At 41.9% G+C, this 22,741-nt stretch overlaps 1 protein-coding gene and 1 long non-coding RNA gene across 7 annotated transcripts in view; one reads left to right on the top strand and one right to left on the bottom strand.

Moving 5' to 3' along the window:
• Nucleotides 1-10,579, top strand: part of LOC147151405 (uncharacterized) — a 139,173-nt gene extending 128,594 nt beyond the window's left edge. Inside the window, exon 4 of the long non-coding RNA XR_015090287.1 lies at nt 8,826-10,579. This is a non-coding gene — a long non-coding RNA (uncharacterized LOC147151405). The remainder of the gene's footprint in view (nt 1-8,825) is intronic.
• Nucleotides 1-22,741, bottom strand: part of ankrd50 (ankyrin repeat domain 50) — a 51,169-nt gene that overhangs the window by 11,580 nt on the left and 16,848 nt on the right. For 2 of the 6 annotated variants that reach the window (XM_086056931.1, XM_086056915.1), the window contains exons 2-3: nt 19,531-20,479; nt 8,784-9,016 (exon numbers count right to left, since the gene is read on the bottom strand). In XM_086056931.1, the coding sequence (XP_085913057.1) occupies nt 8,784-9,016; nt 19,531-20,063 (766 nt within the window). In that variant the 5' untranslated portion in view covers nt 20,064-20,479. Of the gene's footprint in view, nt 1-8,783; nt 9,017-19,530; nt 20,480-21,085; nt 21,201-21,385; nt 21,519-22,741 lie in introns of those variants that run through there. The other 4 variants (XM_086056928.1, XM_086056920.1, XM_086056929.1 and 1 more) reach the window with 4 other exon arrangements.

Below are 22,741 nucleotides of genomic sequence, written 5' to 3'. Positions count from 1 at the left end.
AGGTTGGTCGTCGTTCAAAATAAACAAATATTTTACTGAAAAAGTCACCAGTCACTTTATTTCCGATAAAATACCAGCTACCAATTGGCACATCATTACTACGTATAAATTGAAATAAAAAGTAATACCCAGAATAGATCAATAAAATGTAGTCGAATGCGCATCTCTCGAATTGGACCTATTGAACTGAGGGCTTGTGTACCCTGACTATTACATAACTAAAACTAAAAACCAATATAAATAGTGTTGTTTTGGCCTCTTATTACCGGTAATATGATTACTGTGGAAGATTTTTTCAGTTGTCTTTCCTTTCAACTTGCTTTAAATGGCGATTGACCTTGCATTCTGTATGTGAAACCTCCGACCAAGAACTCTGGCTTTTACTTGACTGTTCTGACATAAACGGTGCATGTTCCATCTCGTTCTCCCAGTCTGGTAGACCATGGAACCAAATTGCCTTAGGACACACTGACTGCTTTCTTATTTACATATTCCGTGACGTAATTGGTGAACTATGAATACTAAGAGGTAGGGGGTGTGCATCTCTACAATTAGAATACGGTTCGGTATGTATCTTGATATATGGGGTGTGATATGATTCAAGAACTTTCCATTTTAAAGAGGAACAATTTTATTTTGTTCGATTCAGTGGGCTTATTTGATCCGATCAGTTCAAGAGATTATGATGCAATGAGTTTCTTGTTGAAAGTAGACAATTATTTTACAATACATCAAACCGATTTAAACCAATTTATAAGTTTTTGTTTGCTTTTTGACTGTCAATAACTTAGACTAACACAGACAGTAACGGAGTAGTAAAGTTATTTCAATAAAGATTTGTATGAAAATCACTTATAAGACATGAAAATAAAACTTCTCAATATAAAACCATAAAATGAAAAACACTGCTGCGCAAACTAGTTCATTGCGCACGATTCCTAACGCGATATGTCGGGACCATCGTGAACCAAGAACCGTTTACTAAAATACCCAAACAGTTCAATCTTAGTCAAGCTGTAAAAATATCCGATTCCTGACTAAACCCAGCGACCATAAATACATGCAGCTAATTTCAAGCTCAGCATTAATTTCACATAAGACGTCAATGTAGCATTTAGCAGCTACATGCAACTTTCCCACTTGAGGTGTGAAAAAGCTGTGAATGCTGAGAGTTTCGACCCCATGCAGGATCAGATTTCTTAACGCTTGGCCTCGTGCTTTTGTTCATCAATACACTCACTAACTTCCCGGTGACCTGGTTTAAAGCATTCCGCCACGTTTCCTGTCACTGACACAACAAATCCACACAAAGCATTTTATTCATCCTATCCAGACAAACCAATGCCAGGAAGATTTGGAAGCGTTTTTGATGTTTCGTGGGGAATCTATCCAGACAAAAAAAGATCAGCAGCAAGGCAAAAATCAGCGCAGAGTTATCATTGGCAGGCAGGTCATAAGGCAGAAAAGATCTACTTAAAAGCAAGGAGCGCAAGAACGGGCAGAATGTGCCAAAAATTCCCTCTATTTATCATACTAAAGTCTAATTAAAAAGTAATTATCACGCCCTTTAATTAAAGAATAATCAGACAATTCTACCTCTAACTGCTTGAGAAACATAAAAACACTCTACCTAAGTACTTGGCAGAGATATGCCACATACCAAAGGGCATCACACAGATTCGTCTGCCATGTCACTGCAGTGGCGTTGGTGGACCTGTAATTTAACCAGCCGTCAGACTGCATGCTAGTGAAATTACTGTATTCAGCCAGGATTACGGGTCTTCAGATCATCTCTTGCAGTAGTCAACTTGCAGCCTGGAAAACGACATCTCGTGCATGAATGTTGGACGTCAATGTGCTTGTCGGATACGGTTTGTCACTTTGATTACATTTTGGGGACTGCATTATAACGCGTGTAAAATGTTCGGACGCATTAAATCGCAATCGAAATACCCTTGTTATATCATCATTTTGGTCAAATCTATTCTACAAAATTTTCACAGTAAACTGTGAAACGAGGAACACACACAAACCAGTAATTGAGCCAAATTCATCCTTGGATTTTTCAATAATCTAATGTCCCTGGAACATTATCCTAAATGATTTTCATATGACGTGGGTTGTGTTAAAAGTGTATTTTTCTCCCCAATCTGCTTGAAAAACAGTCAAGGTCAACAATTATAAATATTAAAGAAGATTAAAAGTCGCGCTCACAAATCCAAATTCTAACGCCGAGTTGGGCCGACCCACGGCTCCGTGAGTGTGACATGTAACGGAACGATAGCTCATAAAGGAGCTCTGCGCTATTGATGTACACAAATAGAGAGGAGCAATTGGTTGTGTTGAGTTTTTGTATATCAAGGTAGGACATAGCAATTCTTTCCTCGTCATGTATAAGGGTCCCTCACATTTAAAAAATGGTCAATGTTTTAGACTTATGTATGCGTGTGCCACTTAAGGGAAGAAGAAAGTTGTTGCCTTACAAGACTCTTTTCCAAGATAATTTTCTTTTGGTTTTGAACTCATTCAATGCCAGACATTTTCAGACCCTCTTTTACCCTAACGTTTGAAAACATTTGAAAAAAATATATAAATAAGATCCTGGGATTGAATGGCTGGACTGTGAAAAGACAAGTTTGTCTTTGGCAGTGAATGAGTGAAACAAATTCACAAAATACATGATCTTCACATCTCCTAATTCGTCAGGTCTGTGTAATCTAACCTGATGAAGTACGCAATTTATTTATTTACAGTCAGTGTTTCGCATTAGTACGTCTTCATCATCTAAATAAGTGATTTAGAGACAATTCAAAGGCATCTTTGTCTCTCTTGAGGAAACATTCCTGCAGTGGAGAAGAAGTAAAACAATCTTGCTGTTTTACGACTATTTATGTTGTCAGCGTGCCAGAAGCTCTTGCGGTGACCTCCAAATGAGGCGGCTGACAAAAAAAAAAAAAATTGCAAACAAGAATGTATACAGGGATATGTTAAAAATGATGTTGACCTTTTTGCAGCAGCGCTGTGTTAAGATTCTGCAGTTGGCCTCAGTGACAAAGGACATCTTTGAGAGATACCGTACAGCGGCACTTTAAACAGACTATTCTCCTTTGTGGTTGTCTGCAGTAAATCTGTTGTGTCTCTTGGCAGCTTGGGCAAAAATAATGTGCCATTCACGGCAGCGGGCACGGCGAGGTGAAGGCCGTGATTCACGCTGTTCCCAGGGTGGGCTAAGTAAGCTCTTTCAAAGAGGAGGCCCTGGTATGAGTCACATGTAGTTTTTACTGTACAATAGATAGGAATTTATTATGGCTCCTCCCAGGGATGACTAAAGAGCTGTAAAACATGATGTGGTGGAAGACCACCTGATTAGTTTTGGGTCGAACAGCCCTAAACTGTGTCATCTGAGGAACACATGCCTCACAAGATGAGTAGCGGCCACACGCTCTGAGTAGCATTCCCCCAGCCTGAGCCTGGAATATCGCAGAGTTAATTACAGCTGTGATTCATTACTGCTGGGGGAGGTGATAGTGTTGGGGGGGCGGGGGGGGGATTTCATGTGTGTATGAATGTGCGGCTAGTTCAAAGTTTGTGGAAGGATCAAATTGGCGTTGCAAAGGAAATGATGGATGACCTGATTGGGGAAATAAACCCCGTTGAACTCGTAACAGTGCAAAGCTGGAATAAGATCATGCAAAGAGGGTTTGGTGAGGATTCTTATTCATAGCCCCAGTTGCACTTCATCTCCGTATGATAATTATAACTGCAGTCAACAAATATTCGTACTTCACTGATCTGAAACAATGGATTGGTTTGATTACCGTATTTTCTGGACTATAAGCTGCACCTTTATAGAATGCTCTATTCAAAAAAAAAATAACGGGGAAAAAAAAAAAGCAGAACCCGTACCTTTATATAAGCCGCACCTATCTATGTTGAAAAATGTGATATTTACTGCATTTACAGAACGATTTTGAACTGAAAATGAACATGTATGTACCTGAACAGACTCTTTCGTGAAGGTGCCTGTCAATACGGCAGCAACTTTGCTGATTAAAACGGAACAGAACCAAGAGAAAATAAAGTACTTGTCTTCATTTCCCTGCCCGCTGCCACTCCAGTTTGTCATTTAACGTCCCTTTATTGCTCTACTTCCGCATATCACCATATGCAATGCCTAGGGTTTAACTTAGTGCATAGCCTGTTGAACTCCTCCACCTGCAGTCACATCCTGTTAATGGCAATTGTATTGCATTGTATTTTAATTCCGGTTAGAGCGTCCCTAACGGTGGAAGAAAAATCCACAGAATAGCCGCACCTTTATAGAAGCCGCATGGTTCAAAACCTAGGAAAAAAGTAGCGGCTTATAGTTCGGAAAATACAGTATATTATAGTTATCTGGTCAATGTACCAGTCTGCAGTGGACCAACTGATAGCAAAGTGCACATACTGTAATTAGTGATTTCACCTGTTTAACACTTGCAGTTATGTCGCAATTATGCAGTATTCGTCCATTTGCGTCATTCTTCATCTTTAACAAGTCACAGTGTGTATCATGGTGGCTTGAAGAGATTCAATTACTGTAGTTACTGTTACCTAGCCAAACAAACAGGGGAAACAAACTAGAGCTCAGTTAAAGGCGAATGAGAATGTGAGAAAAGATGTGTTCTTAGACTGAAACAATGTTCTTTAAAAACATCCACTAGGTTTAAAGAGCAATGATAAGAGAATGAAGGGTGCTACGTTGCAGGGAATGAACTTTGAAACGAACAAATTGCACAAATGTTTCAACAGGGGGAAAAAAGAATAGCTCCAGTGCATTCTGCTCACTCAAGTGGATGCCTTTTCTATCTACCCATCTCTTCAGTACCTGAAAACCACACATGGTCCATAGCCAGCTCGGAAAACATGAAAAGACTTTTCATCATGGGTTTCATGTTCTTCTCTTTTTAGTAACTCTAGAAAATCAGACACATTTTGCAGAAATTACACCCTTGGGCTCTTTGCATCCAGTCAGACAGAAAATTGACAAGGAAAAAGATTGGGACATGGTATTTTTCTCAAGTTCCTTACTTCATCTGAGGACGTTTAAAGTCTTGGAGACTCAAAGAAAATCCCAACAGTTGGGAGGAGCCCGAGTAATTGGACTGTGTTCACCGCCACTTTTTTAAATCTCACACCCACTCGGTTTGAAGGATCTACATTTCAAAAACCGTCTCATTTGCAAGCCCGGCTTGCATGTCTCCACCCTCTCCTCTGCTCTGCCTTCTGCCCCCGAGGCCTTGTAAAATTGCCATGCATTCTACTCAGCTCCTGACCAAAATTGCCACCTAAGTGTTTCCACTCCACTGCCCCTATCGAGGCTGTACAGTAGCACTGCACTCAGTTGAGGGGGAGGCGCTGAAAAAGCAGCATGTTCTCCATAGATTTGCTGCACACAGTTTTGTTTTTTTTCAGTGAGAAAATTCCAAGCTTGACACGGGGGCTTTATCATAAATGAGTGGTCATAACATGCAAGTGCCCGGGAGATCCAAATTCGCACGCTGACTGTCACAAACAGAAGCGTCTTTGTTTGCGAGCCGAGCGGATGCGAGCGAGGCATTCTACTGCAGGACTCAGAAAAGCCTCCTTCTTCCTGCTCTGGTCTCAGAGGTGTTGAAAAGTTCCCAAAGCACATTCCAAACGTTTAGATGGACACAAGGAATAACAGTTGAGCAAGGGAAGAAGAATCCAGAGTTGTGCTCCCCTAGGGGACTGGGGGGGAGTCATCTCTGTCAGGAAAAGTCCATTTCAACTAATGCTTGATAGTATGTGTCAGACTCCCAGAGACAACTGCGCTTCTTCTCCTCACAAGGATTCTTACAGTCATGGTCCTGTGGTTAAGAGTGTAATGCAAACGTTATCCACAAAACCCCAAACCATCGCCGACCCAGAATAAGTCAGCCTCCTTAAAACATTTTCTGGAGGCGACGCTCAAAGGTGGAATGCCTTGTAGGACTTCAAATGCGGACCATTTTGACCAACGTGTTCTGCGAAATACGCCATAAATGTCAACTAAATCAAACGCCGGTCAGTTCATTGAATGAGTTATGGTTGACCTTGGAGGTAGCACTACACTGGGGGTCCTTGGTTTACGATCATCGCAACCTACAACAGTCACAAACAGAATGAGTTTGCACTCCTTCCAGTGTGCAAGCCAACCACAAGAATCACGGCACGCTTGTGGTGTGCTGCTTTGTATTTTATTGTTTTACATTTATGGCCGGGAATAGACTTTTGTTAAGCAATAGAGATGTGTGTTCCGACTTCGGTACAAAATTGGGTTATGTCCATGTCATAGGAAGGAGCACAAGTCAGCAACAAAAAATGAATGAAGGCAGGCCACAGAAAATGGGTTACGCTATTTTGTTTGTGTGCATGTCTTTAAAAAGCAAAGTCATTATTATTGTCGTCAACTCAGAGTGGAAGACTGAACCCAGACAAAACAAAAAGCGCTGCTAAAAGCATCCGCAAAGCAGGAAAGCCAAGGCTATTGTATGCTATGCGGAATTGTGCCAGTGCACAAACTCAATAAGAAAATAAATGAGGTGCTATAACACATCCAGAAGCAAACGTTCACATAGCAACACATGTAATAAAAAAGGGTGATATTAAAAGCTATGGCCTTCGTTCCTTTCAAAATGGTGGAATCACATGTGATCAGTGAGTTCCTGTGTTCAAAAGGAACCCATCGAAGAGAATGTTTACAACCATTTGCCGGGCAATTTGAAGCAGAGCTTGACGAAGGCCCAGCCGTCATCAAAGAGCAAGAGTGAAAGGAGGCGATCGAGAACGAGGGAGGAGGAAGATAACAGCTGTTTATCACATTTTTCCAAGATGAAAAACCCTCCAAAACGGCAACAGACGGGCAGCGATCTTGAGTACTACTCAGTAGTCTGGGCCAAGATCTGCAGTTACTGCTGTGTTTAAAGGACCTAACCCCCGAGATTGATGATGCGGTTAATCGAACACACCGAAAAGCGTGAATCAAAATGCCAAATTAAAGACACAATATCTAATCGAAAACCATCTGTGCAGCCAGTGTTGGAAAATGAGATGAGGATTCTTTGCACTGTGATAGCCAACCAAAATCGAATCTAGCACAGACACCTACAGTTACGTGGAAGGGTGGGAGGACGTTTTGGATGTTTGACAAAAAGTGGGCTTTGCCAAGTATTGGTGAATGTTATACGACCAGCTTGCATTGAAGTCTGTTTGTTGAATTAGGCTAGGTTCACACCGCAGGCAAATGCGACCCAAGTCGGACTTTTTTGCCCATATGCGACCTGTATCATATTTTTTTATGACAGTGTGAACGGTTCAATTCCGATTTTTTCAAATGTGACCTGGGTCGTTTTCGTATGTGGTCCTAGATCGGATACGTATCCGATCATCTACGATACATTCGCGGTCTGAATGGCCAGGTCGCATATATCCGACATTGACGTCATCCGGAGCACAAAATGCGGTCCGCGCAGGCGGAGTTACAGTGCTGGCAGCATGGGGATCGAATCTGCAAAGTTGTTTTAAGTAACGCTATTGACTTTATACTTTACTTTAACCCATTAAGGCCTAAAGCGCCTTTCTCAACAGCTCCCCAAAACCTAAGGTCGCCTTTGGAATTACCCTTGAAAACCTGAAGTTCTCCCAGAAATTCAACACTTACAAAATGATTAATATCGCAGCCCCTGTAGCAGACAGAAACATAATTCTAAAAGAATTAAAGAGCTTAGACATGTGGCTTTCACACAGGCAGAATTTATTATTATTTACTGTTTCAATCAAAGATGTAAAAATAACATGTCAGTGCAAGAGAAGCACTATTTTAATTTTAAAAAAATCAAGTGATAATTACCATCCACCACTCCATCTCTGCCAGCCAGTCAGCACTGATCCGATCAATCATTATCAAAACACAACATTTAAAGTTTCTCTCGGTCCCACTGTAACCACTCGTTTACTGCTGTTTTGGAACAATGAAATGCTTTTCCACTAGATGGCACCAGGTACAATTAACCTATCCACCCGTTACTCATACAACAGGATGATAATCTGTGTTCAGCTAAACAGGCCCCAATTTCACACACTGAAATTTGCCAGTAAATTCAGACAGCGGCATCATTATTTCAGTATATATACACCATAAAATAAACGTCTATGTCAAATATGTGCTGCTGTAGAAACCAAAAGAACCTCTGTATACTCATAGCAGGAATGTAATGGCAGAGCGACGAAATAGGCGTCCAAATCGAGCTCCAAACTAGCATGACAAAAGGCAAGATGTCTCCTCCACTTCCTTTGTACAGCTTGTCACCCTATTGTTCCATCTGACACAATACACTGCAAATTCTCACCTTGGAAGCATGTGGTGTCGTTGCAAACACGTTCTCACTTTGGGCTCTAAACCAAAATCAAATATGCAAAATGGTGCCATTATGTGGGGCTATGACTGCAGTTAATTCCGTTTCATTGTACAAAACAACGACGTGGTTGCTGGAAAGCTTTTGGAAAAGCAGAGTTGCATGTTGATTAATGGGATGGCGGCTGCTGGCCTGACAAGATAACAGCAGCTGGTGTCACAGGACATCAGGCAAGTGCCGCACCGGTGACACCGATGTCATTCGGGCACGTCAAGATGCTCGAGATTCTACTTGAACGGTCTTGGCAGCAAATGAGGTTTCAGGTGGAAAGTATCAAGACTAACAAGTGTTATGTGAGGGGTTTTTTTTCTCTTTTTTTTTTTTTACCTGTGAAGAGTTTAGTAATGGCCTTGTTCTGTCTCCGTGCAGAGCAAATGAGCAGAAGCCACGGCGGCAGGAACTCGTGATGGCAGGCGAGGAGCTCGGCGATGGTCCTGGGGGAGCCCGGCGGCGACCTCTGTTCTGCCTCGCCCAGTTGGCCGCCCTCATCCACAGAGTCCACCAGCAGGAAAAGAGCGTGTGGCGGCGGTTTGGCGCTCAGAAGAGGCAAGAGCACGCATCTGAGACAGGACGGAAGGAAATATATTAGTACGTGAACGGATCTTTTTGAGGTGCGGGGCGTCCGGCCAAAGTTTTTGCTTTGACTTAGAGCAAAAATGTGAGATACAAGTTGTGAGGTGGTAGTGAAGTGAATTCAACTGACTTCACAACAAGCAGTAGTTTGGCAGAAAGAAAACAATTCTTCAAAAGGGAGGATTGAAGCTGTTCAGTACCACTCCTGGATAAACTGGATTCATGATTTTCATTGGGGAAACATGATTGATGACTGCAATACCCCCGGCATTGAGCGGTGCACATGGTAGTTGTTTAATTGGCATTAGGATTATACATAAGGAGGTCTTTTGAAACATTTCTTCCCTGTAAGGGGTCCCTGGACCCAAAAAGATTGCGATCCCCTGACCTACGTTTTATGATTAACTCACTAAAGCAACAACTAATGACAGTGTGAAGTGCGACACAGCGCTGATGTGAAGGACAAGACTTCCTGAGTAGGCGTTAAGTAAGCATCCATTCAGTCCACCGCGCATTATTTCGGCTCGCAGCAGAAGCATTTATAATTCATCGGGCCTTTTTGTACCGACCTGTGAGCTGAGCTAATGTCTCGGATGCTATTACTAATACGTAATATTGTATTTTGCTGCAACAGTGGCATTGAACGTGGACTGTGAATTAAAGCCAACCAGCACGACATCTCGCAGTGAAGCAAACATGACGTACAACATTCGGAATTAGACGTCACATCACATCGCAAGTCGGTTGTTTGAACGCTACATTAACCATTCCAGCAACGGCAAGCTGCTAGCCAGACATGGAATCTGTAAGCTCCACTGCTAATGTCGCACATGAATGCTAAGTGAACCGCAGCGGTCAACAAACGCATTCAAGCTCTGCAGTCTTCTTTGAGCTCCTCTGTTCCTGTGTGAGCGCCGCAAGCGTAAAACGGGCAAAATGTCATTTCCCGAGACTCATTAAATTACTTCTAGCTCAACAGCCAGCGAAAAAGGATCTGAGGAGTTCAGGTTGGTGACATTTTAATCAGGGCCCATGTTAATTAAGCATTTTTAAAAAAGGTTTAACAAATCAATTAATCAATGCAAAAACGTGAGCACAGGCAAAGGTTTAGTTGGTTTATTTTTGTTCCCCGCAAAGTGGCCATTGCATGGATAAAATCGTTCACCTTATAAGGTAACACACGCTCTTTGGGATATGACATTGCTTGCAAAGCTTCATCATGAGACAAGAGAACAAAACTTGCTCCAAAGCCATCAGCAGTAGAAAATGGGTTAGTTTCACCCCAAAAAACAATTTTTCAACATAAAGCGGAGAAAACAAGCTTTTTGAGAAGAAACACGCCAAGCAGCAGTCACTTTGACGCTATTGTTAATTTTTAAAACAAGACTAAGAAAGGGCTTTTCATGTAAAAATAATCACAAATTACAGATATACAACTAAGACACGCCGTGAGCGACGCTGACTCACCGCATGGCTTGAATGTGGCTTTACTCTATGAACTGTCATCTTTTTGCACAATCAAGAATACAAACTCAGAGTAAAGTGCATAACTTGTCCTACTTCCAATGTGTTGACATTCCTCTCGCTCATGATCGTGACAAGCTGATATTATAGATCTGTAGTATTAAGTCTAAATGAAACACATCTACCTCCTTGGTGCACGTTTTTTGCAAATCTCCTAACAACCTTAAGACGATTTTCCCCGCTTCATTGTGGTCTTACTCGGGCTTCCTCGGCTAATCTCTCCTGATGGCTGCAGCCCGCGGAGAACCTGCAGTGCCATCTGGGAGCGTTGCCAAAAGGAATGTCCACGCACGGGGATGACTGGGCGTGAATAGCCGTGTCTGTGTTGCCTACCGAGACAATCAAATCCACAGTGACAGCAAGTGGGACGGACAAAGGACCATTGTTCTTGCGCAATTCAGCTACTTTTGGGCTGTCAAAGAGTCAAAAGACAAGAGCGGCGGACAAAAAGACAACTCTGTGGGATATTAGGGCAAAGTAAGCGCAACAAAAGCCACTTTGCCGAGGACGTCTGAGTGTGCGCCTCCCGCTCGAGTCCTCGACATATGTCTGAGTTAATGCCAAGTGCTGTACAGAAGACATGGTGTGAAAGACATTTAATGCACTCACCATCTGTCATGTTGCACTCGCACACTGTTGTGGGATGACTGATGGTAGTTGCAAGGTTAAGGCAAGCAACAAGACAAACTCATTGGAAAGGGTTGCTGTTAAAATGAAATTGTAAGGATGACTCTGACCTAGAGCTACATAACAGATGGATAAAAAAAAAAAAAGTTCTATATAGGTAGTCGTCAGAATAGTGTTGTAATCTAAGGGCCCCTCGGTTTATGACTGAGTTCTGTCACTATAGCGACGGAACCTGAATTTGTCCGTAGGTCTAATCACATTGTAGTCTATAGCTACAATGTAATGTAGCTATCACGTAATGTAGCTTATAACCTTAAAACGTCATATGCCGGCACAGTTGCAAACCAAGGACCCTATGCCCTCGAGGTCTTGGTCTTCAAGCTACTTTAGGGGTCTTTGTCTAAAAAAAAAAAAAAAAAAAAAAAGTCATTCATTCTCAAGATGAGTCGAGACTTAAACTGCGAAAATAGCAGTGCTTAGTCATTACATCGATATAATTTTTCAAGCTTCTCTCTTTATTCCGCAGATTTCTTCAAGTGACGTACAGTACATGCCTTGACCTGCTTTTGCACTTGACTCATCTCCTCAAAGTCTGTCTTTTCTTGGTTAATGTGATCTTGATTACAAGGCTAGTCTATAAGTCTTTGAACATTTTTTGTTCAGAATAAATTTGACTTGACTTGACTTGACTAGAAGGCCTGACAAAAACAACTCACAACTACTAGTGTGGCATGCATATTATGGCGTTTTCAGTGTCCCTTTGTAAAGAAGCTTGATATGCATACTTGTCCTCCCAGATCTTTTTCAAAACATTGACATTTTTGGAATACCCTTTGTCAGCTCTGAGATTTGGATACACATAACTAATGTAACTCCACTAGGACTGTATATCATCATTTTTGTTTTAAGTTGCGACATTCTCGCAAAGGTTGTCCCCTAACACGCTTGCTCACATCCACCATTTTCATAGACTAACAATATTTATTATTCACATTACCAATTTAGCACTTTATTAATATATCCAAGAGCTGGGGGAAAAGCGTTCAGCGATGATTAGGTAATTGATTCAACCATTTATTTAGCACGAAGGGACTTTGGACAGTCTTTACGTAGTCAGGGAGACGCAGCACAACACCTGCTGACTCATGCTTCATTTTATCCAGAGGGAGTCAATCATCTCTGTGTGTTTCATTATTTATTTTTACATAGACTACCATCACTCCAGTGCTGTCGCTGTATTCTTCACAGGGGTCTTGTTTCCCCTCCAACGCATCCAATGCTTTCTCGAATTGGACCTAGCGTAGTCCAAGTCGGATTGGTTTCCCATGATTGGCGCTTACTAAAAAAAAGCCCAATTTACCATATATGTTCATTGTCTGGTGATCTTCTGAGATGAAGTCTCAAGATGTCTTTAGTTACTTCGTGATGGGATCTGTCACATAGAAGAGACCGCTTTGTTTTTGTTTTTATTTCTGTGGTGACAGCATTGAGGGCTGCATCTGGAATGGTGTCCATCCCAAATTAGCTTCGCACTGACACTTCTCAAAAAACGGCTAAAGTAGGTCAAACTGGAGTTGTATGCGAATCGCCTACAAAGTGCTCCGGTAGAAAGTTGTACATGTTGTTACTTACCTCTGTTTATTTATCTAGGTTACTATGTATTATGACTATTAATGATTTCCAAATGTATAGATGAGCTACTTTTTTTTTTGGCCAGCACACATGCCTCAGATAACTACCGCAAATCCCTCAAGCTCTTCCCAGTCCAAGCGAGGTGCACATTCCTGATGAGCTATCCGATGCTGCCAACGGAATCTGAAATTTCATCCCCCTCAACTCACCCCACTACCTCTGCACGTTTCCCTGTCGACACAGTGGCGTGTGGGAATCTCAGCAAACCCCACGCACGCTTTTGGCCGGTAAAGTTTGGATTATCCTTCAAGCTTTAGTTCAGGTCAACGACTTTATGAGGACCAATGTCATCGGAGGGACTCAGAAGTCTAAGTTTGCGTACAAGAAACAAACTAAAACTAATTTGAGCTAATTCAACTTTCTTCTTTCTTTAAAAGTTGGTTTGTCTTTTAAAGCCATGCAATATGATGAAGACTGAACTCGGCTGTACACTCATTTATGAGCATTATTTATTATACACTCACATAATATCCGCCAGTAATGTTGAGACACAGGCTAGCCACAGAGTGCTGAGTCATCATTGCACCGTTGCTGCTGCCGTTTCTCCTATTCTACTCCACTGGAGTTGATGCATCACAAGAGAGGGGGGTTGATAAAAGTGGGAGACTTTTTTTTGTTGTTGTTGCTTGCTAAAATGTGGCTCTAATTTTCTGCAAATCTTCCGCTGCTGTGCACCACATGAAAGACACGGGTAGCGTTCCTTAAACCTCAAAAAGCAGTGCCGCCCAGTCAAGGAGTCAACTCACGAGTGGAAAAGAAATACACAAAGCGCCCACGCCTGGACATTAAAACCTGCCCTGGTTCAGTTTAGTTGAAACCGAAACGTGTTCAGCTTTGAATTCTGTTTAGAATCTCCAATAAAACATGTGACATGGCCAATTTCCCCACAATTGCCTAAGAGGAAACATGTCAGATGTTTTTTCCTGATCTCTGGCTTTTTGCCACTCAAGAGTCTTGCTCCCATGAGCTGAAAACTTCCCCGATCTGTTAAATGTAATTTAGAGACTACTGAGTCGTTATGAATTGACACAATATCAACTGCTCATTTCGAACAAAGCAGCTTGTTAGTGTCGGATAGAATAAACCTATTTACTTGAAGTATATAATCCTAACTGCGGCGTCTCTTTGTCACACGGTAAATGGTGTAAAACACTTGGTTCAATACTTAAACCTCTGGCAGTTCATCATGAGGACTGCAGCAAAAGCTGAACTGGGCCCAACCGCAGAGCCAGATAAGGTCACACCTACTAAACTAAACACTTTTGTGCCATCAGCAAAAAACAAAAGTGCTGGAATTCATTGGGCCCACATGACTGCGTTAATTCCCCCTACCCCCTATTTGAAGCCAGTTCTTTTGTCCTGAAGGAAAAGGCATGTTAGTAGGCCTGTAGGTCGAGCGGCTGTTGGAAACATGATTGTGACGAACAAAATCCAGTCAAAGCACTGGAGTGACTACTTTGGAAATCAACTGAAAGCTTGATTATTGTGACAAACCGATGATCTTTTGGGGTTGTTTAGTACGAGATGAACGATACCGATGGTGATGTTGTACTCTGTAGAAATCCATCAAAGATTGCCAGGCAGATGCCATTCGTGGAACAGCACAGTACAAAACTCAGCACCAAAAACAAGACCCGGAATGATTTAATATGCTGAATGACTGAGAAATGTTAGGGTCGCAGGAGAGCTGGAGCCTATCCCAGCTGAATTTGGGCGAGAGGCGGGGTACACCCTGCATCTGTCGCCAGCCGCAGGGCACATATTGACTGTCTTAAAATGAGTAATTATTGTCTAAATGTTTCACATAAGACAATAACTATCACAGCTAGAGCTGCAAAAATGACTGTAAACACTTCAATGTAGGTTGTAAGATGCCAGAAGACGTCACAAGATAGTGTCAAACCCCTGGATAAGAGAAATGTAGTTATCAATGTCCTGGCATTCATTGTTGAAGTTGAAGTGATACATCTCCACTGACTATGAAATTTGTGTGTCAGGGAGGAGCTAGGAGCTATTCAGTCTGGTTTGTTAGTGGAAATTATGGAGATTCTTTGCCACTTCTTGGCCTTCTGGCGCATTTTTTTTTTGTTATATAAATCAAATCAGCCTCACTCCCCCGCCACCCCCCTTACCCCGAATAGCAGTGGTTTACTGTGCTCGTTGTCGATGTAGCACAACGCCACCGCTCAGTCGTGTAGCTGTGATCTGCCATTGTTGTTTACCCAACATGGTTGTGGCATACTCATAAAAAAACCTCCACCGAAAAGTTTTTCAGACCCCAAAACGTCATGCAAAAAACAAATCAACATAAATAATATTGTTTATCGTTTTTCTTTCTGTTAAAACCTCATCTCTCATTTAGCTTAAGGTTGTTTTTTCTTCACAAACCTCTCATCACTTCTTTAAGTAATCAGTTCGTACAATACTTCAAAAGGAATACTGTCAACGGAAAGCCCTTGTGGCAACGCAACACTACAACAGCTGAACAAACGTCTGCACAACAGTGCCAAGTCGTGTCAGACTGTCGTAGGATATTTGAAAATTACTCCACAACAGGGGGTTGTTTTAAGGAAGCCACATTTTAGACATTTTAAGGCCTCATTCACTAATTACCATTAGCAGTGATCAATATTGACTCAGTGTTTCAACATGACTTAAATTGGTAAGCATTTTTGCTATGGCTTATGTATTATACACAAAAGTGCAAAATATTAAAATTGATTAAAAACGGCACAAATATTTCCAAACAACGTGGCATTTTCATTTTATTTAAACGTCAGATTTAGCTTTCGGTAACATTTTTAAGTATAATTGAGGCCTTTCACAAAGTCAAATTTAAGACTGTTTAAGGATCCCTGTGTTACAGTAATACCCTCAATGAGTGATTGACTTTATTTTATTTTTGTACCATAGCATTTTTACACAATGTGACTCAATGTGATTTCAATTTTATTTTAACCAACTCATCATTTCGACACAAAGTGATGACTAAATAGGCCTTCAAATAGCAATTATCCTGTCCCTGCTACCGCATTTCCTCCATTCTCATCATTCATTAGGTTTTTATTCCTTGAAATGACATGATTGTGACAGCTTCTACATCTATTTTTCTGTGTTTGAAAAACTGAATCAGCAGTTTGAGTAACTAGCGCCTGCGCTTGCACAAACTTGTTAGCCAAACCATGAAACCACTCGCTCCATTGGAGTGAGTGTTCCTGCTAGTGGCTAGTTAAAAATCACATAGCTAGAATACGACATTTACAAGAGAAATGTGCAGGTACATTGCAAATGTGTACAGACTGGACAAACAAACCGTTCAAATCTGCACTCAAAATGCCTCAAGTCTGGCTTGCCCGCAGGCGCACACAGTGGGAAAAGCAGCGATCGGCTTGTACGCCGCGGACGTCAACCCGTGTCTGAACCAGTTTTGCTGCATTAACACGCGACTGGCGATTACTATCAACAAACCGACTTGTTTGCCTTTGACTAGGCCAAAGAATTTGGCAGGGGCCTCTCGCATGCACTCACTGGCTGAAAATCACAGGTGGACGGGGGTTGTGGTGGAGGCTAAACACTCCTAAAAAGAACAAAAAAAAAATCATCACTGTTTAACAACACCCTTAACTAAATGCAACCCGTTTAAATTTTCACTGAATAGCCTTGAGTGCAGTCAAAACAAGCGCACCCCTCTTGTGAATTTTAATCCCAAAGCCTGTCACACTGGAGTAACAATAAAGTTTTACTCCCGTCCATATCTTTTTTTATTCGTTCGTCAAATAGAGCACATAATCCTGGCACCCTGAAACCAGATAGCTACTGGTAATATGACACCTGGGGGGATAATTAATGTATGATGATCCCAATTTTTTTGTTCACATCCAATATTACTCAATAAAGTGCTATGTGGGATCCTAGTTTTATGAGGAGTTCCATTCTTACTGCCCAGATGTAACCAGAATTTTCACGTTAGAACACAACGTAGTCGATAGTAAAATCAGAATTACAGTAAACTTTTGTATGAAAAAACCTTCTAGGACTGACTATAAAACAAACCTGTATCGTGTGATGACACAGTACTCTTACACCGCTGCATAATCTAGTTTATTGCATGTAGTTTGTAGCCTTGAAATGGAATTTGTCGGGACCGTCATAAACCGAGGACCCTCTGTACTACGGGGCTTGTAATCTGACACCGTTTTCATTTTCACTTTAAGACTGATATTGTGAATGTTCACAAAAACGCGTTTTTATAGCCAAAAAGACACATAAACACACAAAATAAACCTTAAACCAGATAGCAACTATGACACTAGGTGAACGGATCATATTATTTATGTATGGAAACTGACATCCAATATTATTTAATGAAGTGCCTGATAGACTCAAAAACAAAACCTGATTATCTGCTTTTCAAAAATGTCTTTTTTTTAACAGGCAAATCTTGTTTCGGTTGTTTATTTTCAGGAAAACGGTGTTTGAAGAGCCTGCAGTTCCAAACATTTTCAAAATGACTCGTTTTTTTTTTTTTTTATAAGGATACTGTTATTAACTACGAAATGGAGGACTGCGAAAATGAGGGTCACTCTTGGTATGATTTCAGTGTGAGTATGTGCAATTTGGGTAGATCATAAAACAATGGAACCAAAGCACTGCTGTTGGTTGCTTTTTTTTCCCCAATGTTATTTTTTTGTCAAATACAGTCCTGACACCCGAAAACAGCCCTTGAACCCTAAAAGCTTGATGATCCTATTATTTGCGTATGATGAGCCTAATTTATACCTGACATTAGTCAGTGAAATGCTTACTTTGCTCAAAAACAATACAAAATCAACTGTGATGGGCTGTCTTGAGGTATGAGGTCTTTACTCTTTACACAACACATTTAGAACTGAAAACAAAAACAAAGGGGAAAAACTACAATGTTGTTTTGGCTATTTGTTTACCTGAAAATGGCATTGCAGGGCCTGAAAACATGAAATGGTTCTAAGAGTGGAAGCTTTGTTCCGAGTGAATGCTGAAAATGGTAAACTGTTCAAATGGGACAATGTGTACAACCAAAACAACGTCGCTACTTTAGCAAAGTGTACACTTTCCACACCACTGATTCCCATTGGAGTTGGATTACTTACATACATCAATTTGTAATCCACATATACACCAACAAGTGTTATTCAAAGGCGGGCTAGTGTTGTATTACGACGGGACGTCACGAACTACTGGCCCGGCATGTCTATTATAACATTTTCAGTAATTTATTGCAGGTCTGTCTTAGGTAACAAGAAAGGTTTTGAAACTGTTGTTTTAGTTTAAATGGACACTGGCCCCATAAAGGCAAAAGGCTGTCTGCACCAAGGCAGTTGGCATGCGCCAAGTAGAGCATCCTGCTTGGGTTCAAACAATTTTAGCCCCTTAAGAAACCTGATTTTTGTCTAGTAGGAGGTCAAACTAGAGTCACAGTCGTGGGTAAACTGAGGCCTCGTGATTATGACCAGATGACAAGCGCTTCCCTGAGAACGAGGGTGTCAGGTGGGGGCGGGGGGAAAAAAAAAGGTGTGTTGACACTGGTGAGCGTTTAAAAAATGGTTTACCTTGCCATGACCTACTTTTCCACCCTGTGTGTGTGAAATGTTCAGAGGGTGCAACAAGCGTCAGCAGATGGCTAGACAAGAAACGTGAGTGTTGAGTGCGCACACACACCCACACACACACTGCCTAAACTACAGTACGACAAGCAGTACACAAACTCATGAAGTGATCCATTGCAAAACCTCATCCAGACGTGCTGCCACTATGATCAAGTTATCAGACCTTGAGTCTGTTAGCAGAAGCTCACCCAAACACAGACATATCAGCACAGTCCCACCCGGAATGCCAAACTGGGGGGAAAACCCACACAGGCATGACATGCAATGTGGCTGCTGAGGTGGAGCTATGCAATAAGTGTGAGTGGCAGTCCCAAAAAAAAATGGGGGAGGGGTGCATTAGGGTCACGAGGTAACTGGGGGAAGGGTTGTCTTTGCAATTGTACATATGAAGGGAAAATCACAGTTCTACCATCACCTGGAACCATCAAGGAGGGTTATAAGGTCAAAGCAATGTTTTGTCCCCATTTCTGCAACAATTGAACCTATTGATTCTGCGACTTTAGTGTAGTACCACATTGCGCCACAAAACCACCAGGCAGCACTGACCTCTACTGAAAGAGGTACAGCGTAAAAGAAAGTGCAAATTTGAGGCAGACAAAGCTCCATTACGTGTTGTTCCCACATAGCAGAAGTTAAGTGATAGTTGAAGGATAAAGGTACAGATTTGTTTACATTATTGTTGTAATCTGATTTCTGATTTACTGACTGGTTTATGCCATACTTGTTTGTTAGATTCTGTGAATTTGTCAGTGAGCGCTTAAAGGACTGAAAGTCAAAGTGTTTAGGACGGTAATGACTATGGAACATAGAAAGTATCTTTCATATTAATTGTTGATTAATTCATGGTGCAGTTGCCTTTATTTTAGCATAAGCCTTATATATAAGACCAAAACATTTTTGTAGAATAAATCTGATAGTTTATTGTAATATTAATTACCATATTGAGGGGAAATAATAGCAATTCCGATTATTTTTCAAAATCAAAGGACCACTTGTGTTATGTCCGTTGTTACCTTTTGAAGGCCTCCGTGGGGTTCCTCTCACACTCGCCGGGCTTCAGTGCACCTTGCACGGCCGGGTCGCGCACCTTCTCCTCGTATCCCGGCACAAGCCCACTGCGGCAGATCTGTGCCACCAGGCCGCGGATGAAGTCGGCGACGCACAGCGTGTCCGAGTCATCCGCCCGGCAGAAGTGGAAGGCGAGGCCCTGCTGGTGCAGGCCTCGCTGGGCTCCCTGCGTCGACGTAGGCCACAGCAGCTCGGTGCACAGTGCTGTTTTCCCGCTGCCGGGACCGCCGACCAGCAACACCCCCCAGGAGTTCCCGCTTTTCACTGAGCTTGACGGCAGGCTGCTCGTGTTGGCCACGCCTCCGCCAGGGGGCTGCTTACTGGGGGTGCCGGTCACCCCGCTCAGGTTGCTGCTTTTCTCCTGAAGGCAATGCTGGATCTTGTGGAAGACCCATTCCCGGCAATAAAAGCGCTTCCCCTGCAGCAAACTGGTGTGGGCCATTGTGCTCTGCTGGTTCCAGCTAGTCCTTCTCTTCATACGGCTCCCATCCTTCTGCCGCTCACATCCTCCCTATGCCAGGCTGTGAATTCCATCCATTATTATTCACAGAAAAGTAGGTTACATTTAGATGTGATTGGCCAAAATTTAAGTGCCTCGCAGAAGTATCTAGGTCAAAATAATAAAAAAGCTGGGGATCAAAAATGAGGCAAAAAAACAAGATTTTCCACCAACTTTTTCCAGCGTTTTCCCTCTGCGTGAACAGAGCGCTCCTGGTTGTTATTCTCGAACTGCTTTAGCATGGCGCTCTTGAGTGTATCTGCTGACAGGCTCCACACGATTAGCCATGCGAGCTGCTTGCGTATTTCCACGGATGCGTGGCAATGGCCACCAAATGTCGTGTTTCCATTACTTTAACATGAACCAGGCTGCCGCCACATTTTGTACAATGGTGTCTGGAAAAAACAGAAGAGAAGCACATGCTTTGTTAACATAGTACAGTGTTTTTGTTTGTTTTAAATATACGCACACGTGTAACACTCACGTGGCAGCTAACCAATCTTTGGCGGCATAACATGAAAAGCTAACATGGAAGTCTACGTCATCATCCAGTTGTCAAACACTGTGACTCAAGATCCAAATCAGTCCTTTGTTCACAAAAAGTTATTTCTGGCTGAGAGTCCGCTCAGACCTACATGAATGAGAAGTAAAACCCAGCAAAAATAAAACTAGTAACAGCACTAAATGTGACCTAACATGGCCAACAATTCAGCTCAGTCATCTAAATGACGACTGACACTGAGCAGCTAACTATTCAGTGAATAGCATGTGAAGGTAGCAGTCTCCATCTTTACTTTGCACTCCTTTTCAAACAACACTTATCACGTAAGGGTCGTCACTAGTTCACAAAAACAAAAACTAGCTAGCGGATAGCACAAGAGCCTAACACTAGATTCGTACCAGTCTCTACTCAGTGCCCCTTTTTGTCAAACTGTTGAAACAGACTCAAATGAACAACACGTTGGAAAAGATCCAAATAAAAGTTCTTTGTTTTTAAAAACCTGGTTGAGGAGAACACGGCCAAGCCAACAGGGATGAGAGTAGAGAGAGATCCAAATAAAACTAGTAACAGTGTAAAATGCTGTCTATCAAAACCAACACTTCTGCTCTGTCATCTGCATGACAAGTGGCACTGGCAGCAAACCAGTCAGCGGCTCCAACAAAAAGCAGTTTTTACCAGGTTTGGCTGAGAGTCCATTAAACCAACAAGGGAGTGGCTAGCGCAGGAAGCCAACATAGAAATCTACACCTCTACTCAGTTCTCCTACTTCTAAACACAAAAAGATTCAAATGTGCAACACCTGCCTCGGAGGATCCGAATCAGTCCTTTTTTCATAAAAAGATGGTTGTTGAGGAACAGCAATAAATGCCACCTAACACAACCAATTCTGTCATTCAGTCGTCTTCACAACTGTGCTCCTCGTCAAACAGCACAAACAAACTGACTCAAATACACAAAACCTGTCACAGAAGATCCAAAGTCCCATTTTCGCAAAAACCTGGTCGATACTGGCTTTGGCCGAGAGTCCTATCAACCCAGTTGGCTAGATGGAGAAGCTAACATACTACAATCTACACCAAGGGAGATGAATTGGACATGGGTTATGTATGTTCAATGCATTGATCCTAGTGTGTTGTATGACCACAAGACAACACAGCATTTTAAACATGACTAAGTGCGATGCTTGCTGTTAGTGTCTTTAACCCCCTCCCCCCAACCCGCCTCCAGCCTGTTCCACTGCAAACATCCATGCCTGGCTCACAACAAGCTGAATTCTTGGCAACCGCCCCTTGCAGTTTCTCTCGTCCACGTCCACTGTGATTCGTCGCCCCCCTCCTTCCTTCCTTCCTATGCGCCTTTAAATCCCAAACAGCTCACATCCGCACTCAGCTGCAGAGTCCAAAATGGGGAAAGCCTGTTTGTGTACTTAACCCTCGCACATGTGGTTGTTTAGGGATGAAATTGTCTTACTGGTTATTCAGCCTAATAAGAAATATTGCATTTCAGGGGAGCTGCAGCTTCAACCATGCTCATTTTAAGACCACTTTGTGCTCATTGTATGTCCTATTTATTACTAATGTTTACTTTATTTAACATTAATATATTAATATTATTATTTTAGCTAAACTACCTAAATTCTCCATGTCACAATAAAATATGGCTTAGATCATAATGATGTCTGTTATGCTAACATGCTAAATGCTAGAAACAAATTTGTTGCATTCCCAACTGAAAATATGGATTCTTTTGTGAATTTCAACACCTCAGAATGATGGATTTAAGGATCAAGTGTCCATTTTAAGGGCAATTGAGACTTTTATTTATGTAATAATTGAATTTAAGATGTTAAAGGAATTACTGACACCTTGTAATTGTCTGGAAATGTCTGAAAAATTACAAAAATGTTGCACTGGATATGTTTACTAGCAGCAAACTACCTGAACTATTCCTTGCCATAACTGAATATGGTTCTGCTCATTCTGCTTTGCTAACATGTTAAATTATAAAAACTTTTTTTTCAATTTTGAAAGGAAAAAGTTGTCCCGGTTTGAGCACGTGATCGGAAATCGGGGCCAATCACGTCATTTTCAGATGATCGTAACGGCTAGAAAACATTGGATCTTTTAAATGTTCTTAATTTCTAAAGTCAAGAATA

Source organism: Filicampus tigris, chromosome 2 (assembly GCF_054856515.1).
Source record: "Filicampus tigris isolate MCC_2025a chromosome 2, RoL_Ftig_1.0, whole genome shotgun sequence".
NCBI classification, from domain to species: Eukaryota; Metazoa; Chordata; class Actinopteri; order Syngnathiformes; family Syngnathidae; genus Filicampus; species Filicampus tigris.
This window is presented reverse-complemented; position numbering and strand designations above follow the sequence as displayed.